The sequence below is a fragment of the Pholis gunnellus genome (assembly GCF_910591455.1).
Source record: "Pholis gunnellus genome assembly, chromosome: 19".
NCBI lineage: Eukaryota > Metazoa > Chordata > Actinopteri > Perciformes > Pholidae > Pholis > Pholis gunnellus.
In genome coordinates this window covers 18,088,134-18,101,154 of record NC_136546.1, presented here as the reverse complement: position 1 = coordinate 18,101,154, position 13,021 = coordinate 18,088,134, and the positions used below count along the sequence as shown (strand labels likewise).

Here is a 13,021-nt window from a genome sequence, read left to right as displayed (position 1 = left end):
TACCCAATGGTCCCAGGTCAGGGATGATCAGCGCGTTGTATTAACAATAGAGCTTGGGGGTTGTGATTCCTGACTCTGGGTCTGTGGTTTGAATTGACACCACCTAAAACTAAAACTGTAAGAAAAAGGTGCGGTGTTGCACTTTGTCAGTTCGTTTTCAATTGTTCTCCTTGGTTTCCTGTGTTCTTTTGTCCCATCATGCTTTCCATAGTGTCAAAAATGGTGAATGTGTCTACTTTTATGCGCACCACATTAAACCATTAAACCCCCCCCCCCCCTCCCCCCCAAAAAAGAACATTTGCTACATTGTTTGCAACTTGCATGTCTGGCGGCAACATCCCCGAGCGGGAGCTGCAGCGCCAGGTGACGTATAGATGCCATTTGTCATGCCAGGCTCAAGGTTTTCCATGAAATGGTGGAAAAGGAAACAGGATGGAAACACCTTTATTATGAGACAAATGTTCACCTATTAATCTCTAAACTACTGTTTTCGGCTCTGCTGTGAGCGCGGCGAGCCGACCGTGGCGGAGTCGTCCGATTTTGTGCTTGGGTGTTTTGCTCAGCTGAAGAACTGCTCCAGCTCCTCCTCCATGTTCACCTCAGGCACCATCTGCTCCTGCTCCCTTTCTCCTCGGCCGTGCGCCACGGCGCCCCCTAGTGCTCCGGAGGAGGCGAACCACGGGTGCTCCAGGATCTCCCGGGAGGTGAGGCGCTCCGCGGGCTCCCGGCGGAGGATGGAGCGGATCAGGCACTTGGCCTTGGGCGTGAGCGTCTCGGGGATGTTGAAGTGGCCCCTGCGGATTTTGCTGAACAGGGAGCCTGGCTCAACGTCGTGGAAAGGGTAGCGGCCCACGAGGATGGTGTAAAGCATGACGCCCAGACTCCACACGTCAGCCGCCTTCCCCGAATAGCTGCCGTTGGCGTTGAGGATCTCAGGGCTGACATACGCTGGGCAGCCATGTTTGTCTGACAGGGAGTCATCGTGACCGTCCAGGATGTAAGTGTCCTCGAGGCTCTCCAGCTTCACGAGGCTTCTGGAGACACACAAGGGAAACAAAAGACACGCGATGAAGCCGCTTCACAAAACAATGGACACATAGAATAATCTGTTAATGTGAAAGCTGTTCAGCGATAACTGCGATCGCAGTTCCAAGTTTGGATAACAAAAAAACTGGAATACAAAAAGACGCTCAAGTGGGGTAATTTGCTCTGATGGGTGTCTTAAGTGTTTTAGATCCATCGCTTTTGGATATCAGAGGAAGTAGAGCACGTAATGCTCAAGGCTTAAGTTTGACATTTCCTTTCACTTTAGATAAAAGCCAGAAAGCATCGACGTACGAAGAGGCTTTCCAAAAGACCTCCGCAATTCAAAAGAAACACAATTATGTGTGACTGGTCGTCTTAAGTTGCATGCATTGAACTGCTCTCAGATAATCAAGGACCTGACAGTGTGGATCCCCCCCCCCCACCCCCCTGCTGCTGCTCTTCCACCTCCAAATCGCATCAATTTGCATTCTTCTCTAAAACCCCACAACAGCAGCTATGATACCCTTGAGTGCCGATAATAACGGCTGGTTGTTCAGAAGCGATGTCACTAAAGAATCCGGAGAGGCTCGGGCAAGAAAATGTTCCACGTGCACGGTAAGAGACACTTTGTGGGGCGGCGCAAACGCTGCCACCTGCGTGTGAGGTCCACGAGACACGGAGCACCAGACAAAGAGCCGGGGTGTGCGATAGGATCTATAGGGAGACACTAGGAAGGAAGGGAAAGGAAAGGAAACCAAGACGACACTGAAGAATGTGTTCTTTGCCATCTGTGACACGCGCAAACACATTCGAATCAGCCCACTCACTGGTTCATTGTCAGCCGTAGTTATTTGCTATCATTAATAAACAGCACATTGCTGCCTGGATAACAGCTTGTTTGGAGGACATGTGCAAACCTGCAATTACAAAAAGAAATAAGCTATATGGGATGCAATGCATGCTGGTCCGATCACGTCTCATGTGCTTGGTGTAGCAGCACAGGGCCTGTTTAATTAAGTAGCCATGTTGGATTCCACTCCAGGCTCTTTAAAACAGGCTGCTGTTTGGTCGAAGGCTAACAGCGGTGTGACAAAGGTCATGCCCGGGAGCTAGCGCGCGCTGCAGAACTCTGCTCGGGTATCATTTTAAGTCTGCTCTCGTTCCCTTCCTCCACTGTAGCCTTCTGTCACACACTTGGGTTCAAGCCAGAGCAGCACATCTGTGTCTCAGTCTCTGAAACAGTCCACTGAGCCAGAAGGACCGAGAAGGTGCGAGAGGATTCTTGACAGGCCATATAGTAAATGTGACCCAATACTGCCCCTAAAACTCACCAGACAATCATTTAATGGAAGAGGGGGGGGGGGGGGGGGGGCAGTCTGGTGTGACATTCGAGGTCATCGGAGCCGCACTAAATACGTGAGGCGGCTCAACTTCCCTTTTCCACCGTTGGAGCCAAAGTATGACGTCACACTTTGAGCATCGATGTGCAGCACCGTCCCCCGAACAAACTTCAGCATTACAATCGATTGTAAAAAAAAAGAGTCTGACTCAACATCTATTAAAAATTCAATTTCAATATCTAGAAGAAAAAAAGAAAAAAAAGGTGCTCTCAAGTTGCTGTGGCAACAGATGCCTGGATTTTATGCAGGTGGTTTTGCAAAGCTGCCACCAGGGGGCAGCAGAGGGTGTCGATTCCTGCTGCTGATCCCTACAGAAGTGCAGCGGGCGGCAGACTTTCGCCCTAATTGATCGTCCTGTAACTTTTCGGTTCCTTTTGGAAGAAAAACGGCAAAACGATGCTCCCGCAGTGCGATTCCAATGCGCAACATTCACCGATTGCATTCATCACATCCTCTACTAAAACCTACAGAAATAGCTCGGGCGAGACACAAAGGGCTAATGTTTCCTGCTCTCCGAGTAACATCTGGGTGAGGCGTGCCAGACTCGTATCGTCTCGGTTTACACTATCCTCTGTGTAAGCCGAGACATAACACAGACAGTACTGACACGTTTACATTATGCACTTACAACATGTTCAGATGAAACCAGAGGAACGAGACGTGTGCCGGCTGCAGAACTCACCTGTCCTCATTCTTGAAGACGAACTTCCTCAGTTTGAGGTCGCGGAGGACCAGTCCGTTTTCGTGGCAGTGCGCCACAGCCGAGGCTATCTGATGGAAGAGTCTGGCGGCTTCGTCCTCCCGCAACTTCTTGCAGGTGCGGACGAAGGAGTGCATGTCGCCATAGCTCCTCTCAAAGAACACGTAGGCTCTCGTCTCCCCGAGCAGGATCTCCAGGATTTGGTTAATGTGCTGGTGCTGGCCCAGGGCGAAGTAGGCCGCCAGCGACTCCTGGTATCGGCCAATGTCAAAAACCTGCAATCAGAAGACAGGAAAGCAGGTATAATTACAGTCTATTGCTTTAATCTACGGTGACTCAACGCGTTCGTTTGTGACAAATCACCCCCTTTCCCACGTTGGAGACAAACTAATTAGATCCAACTGATAGAGCTTCAAATTGTCCTTTTAATTTAGGCAATTTACTGCTTCTTGAGACGCCAAACTTGTGTTTACTCTTTTGGCAGAGGGAGTCAGGTTGCTCGGAGGCAAAGTGAAAGCATTGTGTTACTGAATGGTATTGTACCGCAGCCAGGGGTAGCAGTGTCTCTTTTGTTTCCATAGTACCCCCCCCCCCCCTACACACACACACACACACACACACACACACACACACACACACACACACACACACACATTGACTTTGAGCACAACCAGTTCAGGTGAGAGGACTCCTCTGCAGGCAGTCAATACAAATACACTCCTAGATCTGGAGCTGTGACCTCGGCTTCCAGCTTGGAGGGACTGATCAATCCTGCAAGAGTGTGTGTGTGTGTGTGTGTGTGTGTGTGTGTGTGTGTGTGTGTGTGTGTGTGTGTGTGTGTGTGTGTGTGTGTGTGTGGATTGATCGGCGCCGCATTGAAACCGGCACAAAAGGAGATGAGGTCAAAAGGCAGCTAGCTCACAGGCAGTTGCCAAAGGCCATTAATTTGTTATTGCCATGACGAAACATCGCCTGGAGTGAGTCAAAAGGTGCGAGGTTAGTGGATACGTCGTGCCTTATGAGTCCAACGGTGCGTGTAACTATCTCTCCCATTCATCAAGCCACTTAAGCCTGCTTAAGCTGGAACGTACCTCGGGGACAACCCCGATGCCCTTATAATCAGTGATATACCACAGTCAATACGGGCTATACATGGTGGTGAGGAGAGGCCATTAGGTTGTCCTCAACCTTGAGGGAAGAGTGGTTTCTTTTTTTTCTTTTTATGGCTGGAGGGGTCAATGACAACAGCTGGCTGAACTTGTAAAGTTCCCTTGCCCCCCCCTTCCCTTCGTGTGCCTTTTCTCTCTGCACAACTGTCCTTTAAAATATTTCAATGGTTGTGCATGTTGGTGCAATAGGACTGCTGCCAAGTATGAAACAGCAAAGGGTGAAATAATACAGCATTGCACTACAAGAGAGTGAGCGAGAATAGCACGGAGAGGAGTGCGTGTGTGTGTGTGTGTGCGTGGTTACTCACTCCTTTGTCAACGTTACATCATGCAATCCAAACCCACGCAGCTCGCCCCATTCACTTTTTCCATTAGGCTGCTCTGCCTGCTCTCTATTTACAATTCAAGCAATTATTAAAAAGTGCAGAGGGGTGTGGACTTCGCTGCAATAGCAAACCCATAAAAACACCAACTACGTGTTGGTATGTTCAGCACATTTCAAGCAATGTGTAATGAAATAAAGCCATTATAGTTCATGCAATGAATGCAAAAAGAGGTGAGACATCTGTATTGTGTCCTAAAAATGATATTTTTGATAAAAAAAGGTGGAGAAAACATAAAAAAAAACAAAACAAAAGGTAGGATACAATGTTGCATACTAACCTTACATACGAGCTCTTCCCCGCTGTGCAGGTGGGCGGCTCTGAAAACGTGGTCTCCCTCCAGCGGCTCCAACAAAAGGTAGTCCCCGATGCGGGAGATACAGTGCGAGGAGTCCGGGGTCTCCGGCGGGCTGGGGGACCCGAGGTTGGGGCTGAAGCTCTGGTGCGACTCTGTAGTCCTCAAGCAAGACAATTCTTCGAAATCGTGCGATTTGTGCCGCGATCTCCCATAACGTGAAATGTTAATTGGATTTGACCTCTGTATGTTCATGAGGAAGAAGTGTGAAAACTCCACAAAATATGGGGGTGAAGGAGGGTGGTGGTGGTGGGGGCTTCCTCTTTGATCTCCTCCTCTATTAAGGCACTACTTTTGTTATAAACTAAGTGCAATGTGACAAATCGTCCGCTTTGTTAGTAAATCTTGAATACAACTAATTGATTTAACTGCTCGTGGCTGCTGGGGAATGTGGCAGACTGTCAACAGGCAAGGCTGGTTTTCATACAACAGAAACCGGTTCTGTGATAATTATTATTCTTGCAGAGTTCAACTGTACAATTGCCCCCCTTTGTTTCCCATTCAAGAGACACGACCGGGCTAAACAAAAATGGCAGAATTGCTGCCCCCCCCCCCCCCTTAAAAAAAAAAAAACCTTCTGTATAAACCTGCTGCAATTTGTATTAACGTTAGCAGCGCGAGAAGAGGCACGAGACTGAAACAAAGGCTACCCAAAAGTCAGCTTTTACAATGAATGAAGGGGGGGTGCTAAGTTAACCCTGCAGCTGGTTCGCTAGCTTATCTTTACCGGTTTAATGGCACGTTTCGTAAAACGGAAACAATTTACAGCTGGCAGGCACAGAAACCAAAAATTGCACGAGCAAAAAAAAAAAAAAAAGATGTATATAAAGCAAGTTTTGCGAGCTAAATATAGCTGCTTAATTTAGCCGAAATTTTTTTTGACAAGATGGCTAGCAGGTGCAGAGCTAACTAGTTAGCTTACTTGGCTAACTAGTACCAGGTCAGTGCACGGCCTTGTTCCCCGGGATCATATCCACGCACGGCGATTGTCATCTACCACAGAAGGGAGAAAAGCCCATCCGGAAAATGCTGAAGCTCTTTGTGTGCGTGCGGAGTGTCGACGTCCTCTCTCTCTCTCTCTCTCTCTCTCTCTCTCTCTCTCTCTCTCTCTCTCGGTCTACTCCGGGTGGAAGGAAGAAGAAGAAAGAAAAAGTGTCGTCTGTGTTGTACGTGGAGCTGCTGTTAAAAGAAAAAGGAAAGGATAGGGACGGCCGGCCGACTTTCCCCAGGCCTATCCCTTGATTCAGCAGGACATCCTCTCTCTCTCGCTCTCCCGCTGGTGCGCCGCTGTGCTTCTTCTTACGTGGCTGGGAATCTAGTCCATTCAAGTGCGGAGGGGAGGCCAGCCGAGCTGCACACACTGTCACACTGCGCCTGCACAAGAGCGAGAGAGAGAGAGAGAGAGAGAGAGAGCTGACGGGAGATGTGTGTGTGTGTATGTGTGTGAGTGTGGGGGGGAGGCTTTCTGCTGCACGCGCGCGCACGGTCACGCACGCACACATACATGAGCGCACGACCGACCCCGCCCCCTTGACGTCACTCCCACATCGAAGCCCCATTGGCCTCCGACCTGAGATATAATATGCAGCGCAGTCATGTGAGAGCCATGTAGTGTGGCTACCCCCCCCCCCCCTCCCCCCCTCCGCACAGGAATCTAAAAGCATCGCACGCTGGTAAATTGGATGGGGGGGGAGTTGGAGGCAGTGAGAGTATAGCTACTGTACGTGCTGTGCTACAAATGTGTTTCCTCCTGAAATGTCATTCAAGGGAAAGCAAGGGAGATCCCTCTCTCGCAGTAGCGCACGGATATGCGCCTTCATACAGTACTGATATGCATTTGCGTCCATATAGTGTCATCTAAATGGAAAAACACGGCATGCAGCCATTGTGTCAGACTTTGTTTATTTAAATATTACAATGCAGCACATGATGTTATAAAAGCGCGCTGCATGTTTGTGACTCACCGATGTGAACTGTTGCAAGGCAAGTGTCAACAAAAACACAAACATGCATAGTGATAGGATATGATGAATGTATTAGAAATACAAAAAAACGCGATGGGAGAATGAAGCACATGACGGCAAGAGGGGGAAAAGGGTGACTTTAATCAGTGGTTAAATGTTTGTCCTTGAGAAGAAAAAAATGCTTGTTCTATGGGATTGCATTAAATATTTTTGCCAAGTGCATAGAAAAAAATCTCTGACAACAGATTTTTATTAAAAGCTGGCTGTGTGCTTTTGAGACATCTCTTATGACAAATTCATGTCTTGCAGATTTGTGCCCCCGTAATACATCACAAAGCGACGGATTGGAAGAGGTTCATTATTCATTGTTCTTCCTGGATTACCAGCGGGTGTGACAGCAGGAATGTGCATTCCAGAGGAATGCTTGCAGCTGGACACAAGACACTGACAGAAGTGTTCAATTTAACCTTTATTCTCCCTCCTTGCAGGCAGTAGCGGTGCACACACACGCATACACAAACATGCGCTATTCTAAATTTGTGTTTTCTCGCATGCCTGCCCGAATAAACCCCCGCAACATGGAAATGCATTTTATTTCACACAGAGGCCTCTCGGTAGGTTCACAGTTTCAGAATGTGGCTGCACCCACAAGCTTTTACATCGCGGTCCTCAAGCTTATGTGCATGTATGTTTTCTGGGTTCTGTGATATAATCTCCATGAGCCACCCACTTTATTCTTTGTTTAACGCCAGAACATTCCTCACCATACAACAACTTGGCTTTTGTCTCACCCGTTCTGTGGAGAAACAATATCAACATGCTGCTGAACGATGGAAAAATGTTGCAGTTTACACCCTAAACACAGTGATATACATGCACATGCTGCCACAGTACGTCTCTGCGCTTGCCCATCACTCTAACCCCCAGATAGGGATTCTGTTAAGCCTAAACCACAGCTGTGCATGAATCAGAATAATAATCCCCAAAGATTCCTTTTGCCCCCATTCCCTGACACACTGTGTGACTCATTCGCAGTGGAGAGCAGCACTCGAGAAAATCCATCGAGGCTCACCAGCTCTCCAGACACGCCTACATGCCGAGGAGTAACGGCAGGCTGCCCCAGCAGTGCCTTCCAGCATGTGTGTGTGTGTGTGTGTACCACAGAAACAAGATGTGTCCTGGAAGACTGCAGAGGTCAACAAGGACGGGAGAACGTCTCAGAATCCCTGGAGCGGTGTTACTCACCACATTCCTAATAGGCGGCTTTGGCCTGTAAAAAACGATCTACGGTCAGTTTCCCCTTTAATGGCGAAGTTACAGGAAGGCCTAAAGGGCTTTAAATCCACCAGACGAATGTGTTTTCCACGGCGGTTGCAATCAAATGTAATTTGTTTGCATGCATCTTGAAACCCACTCAAATGAGAGATATTTTCCTCGCATTGTACGTTCAGAGAATAGGCAATTTCACACTGTCACATAGCAACGCAGCTGCAGCCAGCTCACGTTGACACCAGCCAGAATCGGTGCTGTCACATCCCTGCGGGTGACTTCCACTGAGAAACTCGATCATATATATAGGCGAGAAGACGGATGCGGAGGCATGGGAGGAATGAGATCATTCAGTGAGAGTGAGAGGAGATGATGGTGAGGGAGAGCGAGGCAGGAGGACGGAGGATGGAAAAGCAGGAGAACGTGACGAAGAAGAAGGAGGAGGAGGAGGAGGAGGAGGAGGAGGAGAGAGGGACGAAAAGTGTTGTCCCCCAACGAGGTCTTCAGAAAACAGGGGAAATACTTTGTGTCAGGCAGTGAATGCCAGCTGCAGAGCTGAGCAGAGGAACAAGATGTTTTAATATATAATTGTACAGATATGTGTGGGAGTAAAGGGCACCGAGTCAAACCAAGTAAGGCAAAGAGGCTTCACAAGACAAACACTCACAGTCATAATGAAAGCATCATGTTGATATCAGAGGTATTCTCAGTTCTGGGTTGACTGCAGAGCCCCGCTCTCGTGGACCCTTTATTTCTATATCTACTGTTGAGACTCGTACAAAGTCCCACGATACTCACATGAACCACAGTGAGCGTGTTGGTACGGGGCAACAGCTGCGATATATCCCTCAATTTCAAGTGAGTGAAAAAGAAAAAAAAAAAGTTATTTTGGGGATGGGTACGTGTGCCACATTCTGCCCTCCGTGGCACTTTGGGACCTTGGGCCTGTTTTTAACCGAGAGAGCGAGCCGATTCGAGGACAGAGAAGGGAAGAGAGGAGGGAGCGGGGGTGGATAATGTTTCACTGATGCCATGATGATGCTGACATTTCTCCCCATTCTCTCCACACAGTCTGAGTGGCACAGCAGCAGCAAATTGCAATCGTGAAAAAATGGGGACACTTAAAGCTCTATGTTGCGCTATATATCATGTGCTAAATAGTGAGTCTGTCCATCTACGGAGAGACAATCTCAATCATGTATCCTCAAAGAGAGCTAAATGTCAAGGGAACCCATAATATGATAATAAAACGCAGAAGTACACACAGAGGCAACACCCAGAAAATGTTCCATACTGTGTGATTCGGTGCTTAATAACTTTACCGTCAACCGCATTTTGTCTACTTAAGGCGGTATACAGGAAATGCACGAGAGCAAATTAATGAACACGTCGCATGCAAAGTTGTCCAGTCAGCATCAGGGTAAACCCAAGGGGACATTTCGGCGGATCAAATAAACACTGGCACTTCCGTTGACCTTTATTCAACCTCCTGGCTTGTGACCAAACAGTGTATGAGCGGCCCACTATTAGACGAAATCTAAATGAAAATGCCCTCTGCTGATGCATGCAGGACCACACTGCCTGAAGAGGTTGTTGTTTCTCTCTCTCGGTGAGACAGTTTCTGAGGCAGCAGGAAAGTGTGAGCGGCCGTGAGTGGCAGGTCACGCAGACGAGACCTCCTTCTAACGCGGAGAGGAAGGATCTTGGCCTGAGGGACTGGGGTTGGGGGGGGGGGGGGGGGGGGGGCCAGGATTGGCGTCATCGGCTTGGATCTCTCCCTCATGAAGTCAGACAGCTGAGTGAGGACTTGTGGCAGCTCTGTCACTGGACAGGGTGACTCACTCACTCATAAGTGGATAAGGTTAATAATAGTCATACATTAGAGCCGCAGAAGTGAAATCACACAGCTTTAGCAGCTTAAGCCTCGCAAATGGCATCGGCTGCCAAGCGAAAAAAAAAAATGCGTTTCACCGGCTTGTCTATCTCTCATTCATGTGGCGGTTTATAGGTTTAGATGGCATTAATGTGAGCGTGAATGTCTTCAAGCTAAATCGCTGGCTGCTTGAAAAGACATTACGACATTGTTGCAATATGTGGTACGTATATTCTAAAGTGACAGACGCATGAAGGCATCAAGCATGACTTGTCAAAACTGCCAGGAAAATGGTTGAAGAAAAGAAGAAATAAAATCCCAGCAAAGAGAACATCACTGGTGTCTTGATTTGTGTTTTTTCTCTCTGCCCTGTCTGACAGCTGATATTGTGTCTTCCGTGTGGAGAAAGAATATTTCCTGGCACTGCGACGCTTGCATGGAACTGCCAAAAGGCGTCACAGGGAAAACCGGGCAGATTTATTAAAAAATTCCCAAACACTTGACATTTCAGGAGACGCAAGGCGAAGACACCAACATTATACTGCCTGTGCTACGGATGAGTCAGTCAGGAACTCTTCACGATTCTGCAGGGGAGTCACACTGCAGGAGCCCAGCACTGTAAGGAACGTGCGCTCATGTAGTATACATGTTATTGTGTGATAAAAATAAGCATTTTAAGGATTGTCTGATAATTCCGGTGGCTCACCGGTTGTCGGCATTGCCTCGAAAGCAAAGGCGGTTGTTGAGTTTTGATTGTTCTTCGTTCCTGTGTTTCCTCAGGTGAATTGCAGGTGGATTGCTTCCAACAGGCACAAGGAAAAGAGCCGTAGAGTAAGAACAAATGTGCAGGCAGAGCCAAAAGACCCGGAGGCTTATCGCGACGCTCCTCTTGAGCAAGGCTGGATTACCAACGGGGCAAAGCGGGCAGTTGTTGGGCCCCGAAGGCTTCACTTTCACTGTGTGGCAAGGAGTTTGTGGTTACTGGTGAATTGCAGCTTTGTTTGGCATTACTGTTGGCACCACCAAAGCAAATTATGAACTGAAATGTCCTGCACTATTATATTGAAGCCCAACATATTTTCAAGCTAATACATACACAATGCACATCATGAGAGAAGCTAATTGGGGCCTTTAGGTCCAATAGCAGGTTGATCTGGTCCTGTCTGGCCTTGAGTGTTCAAACTTCAGGAGCAAAAATAAAAATATAGACAACGATCAACCTGCAAACCCGATTAACCAGAACCGGTTCATGCAAATGGCAATGAGGAATCTAATTCCAGGTATGAACGTGCTAAGACATACATTATCGATTGAGCAATCAAAGTTCATGAAAAAGAAGTTGGTGGCTGTTGCTGTTTTTTGTGTTTGTGAAAGTGTGATGAAATAGTTATTCAAAACAGAAGGACATGGAGAAGACACTGGGTATGACAGAACCTAAAAGTGAAACGTGTGGTCCCTGTTTCATTGACCTCTATGACCTTAAACGATGGCGTGGTGATGTTGTTGTTCCGGACTGTGTTATATCGTCATGAGTTCCTGTCGTTTTGTCTGTGTAGGGGAGATAATAACACTAGCATGTGTAGACAAATACCAGGGCATTAGGTATGATTTAAAATATCATACAAGCCAATACAATAACAAATATCAGCCTTAAAACTCTGTGATATTTATTAAAAGGTTTACTTTAAAGTTACAGTTCTCCCCAAAATCTAAAATACATTTAACCTGTGTTGCTATTTATTACACAGTCACCTGCTTTGCACTAAGATGATGCAGGAACTCCAGTGTTTGCTCTTCAACAGTTGAAGATTAATCGAGGCATGTGATACTCATATGAAGATGTTTATTTAGCCTCCAGGCTAAAGTATCACCCTTAAAGGGACAGTTCACTCCAAAATCAAAAATACATATTGCTATTTATGAATCTAGATTGCTTTGGTTCGATTTGACTAGTTTTGGAGATATCCTCCGTTGAGATGGTTGCCTTCTTTACAATATAATGGGACTATATGACAGCTTGTGCTGCTCAATGCACCAACAAAATACATTTGAAAAACTCAAAAGCAATGTCTCTTTCCAGTAATCATGACCCGGTTCACTGAGATAATACAAAGACCTTGTTGTGACGTAGGAACTATTAGTTCCTAGAGCACCACAAGCCTATATATAGTGCTATAGTCCCTTTATACTGGAGAGAAGGCAGACATCTGTATGGCTAATACATCAAGAAATAGCCAACTCACACCATAACAATATAGATTGATAAATAGCACTACAGGTGACTTTTTCCGTACTATAGCATTTGACACAAATACAATGTACAACCTTTTCAGATGGCTTATGAAAATACGTGAAAGAAGTTCTAAAATGTCATTTTCTTTTGGTGACTATTCAGGCAGCTATTATATCTAATGTGACAGCATTCTGGTCACACCGAAGGGATATTCACACTGTGGAAGGTCACTTCAAACCGGTCCCTTTTCCAGGGTCTGTATAATAAGCTGTGAAATGACGAGAGCACACTGTCCTTGTCTGGCCTCCCCTCTTCTGCACGAGGAACGCACACGCAGCCTCACAAACGCGCACACATCACTGCAATTCACGCAACGTTCAAGCTGCTGCCATGGCAACCTGTCTCCACCCCCCCCCCCCCCCCCCCCATACCCCCGGGGGGATATCGCACACGGCCGCAAAATATAAACACAAACACACACAGACGCCGAAATACACATAAGGGACCCGGTGCTCTAATCTCCTGGGAAGGAACACTCTGCTCGCTTCATGAGCCATTTTGTGCCAAAAGGTACGTTTCATGCCGGCTCAGGGAGGAAAATGATGGCAAGGAGTCATGATTCTCTCTCCTTTTTCTATACCATGCATCA

The 13,021-nt window shown here is 47.2% G+C and overlaps 1 protein-coding gene across 1 annotated transcript; it reads right to left on the bottom strand.

Moving 5' to 3' along the window:
• Nucleotides 1–298: 298 nt before the first annotated feature.
• On the bottom strand, nt 299–5,557 carry trib2 (tribbles pseudokinase 2). The gene is made up of 3 exons (XM_079179830.1): nt 4,959–5,557; nt 3,109–3,401; nt 299–1,034 (listed from the first exon to the last, which is right to left on the bottom strand). The coding sequence occupies exons 1-3, from the start codon at nt 5,226–5,228 to the stop codon at nt 560–562; spliced, it is 1,038 nt and encodes a 345-aa protein (XP_079035956.1). The 5' UTR covers nt 5,229–5,557; the 3' UTR covers nt 299–559.
• Between the last annotated feature and the right edge of the window lie 7,464 nt (nt 5,558–13,021).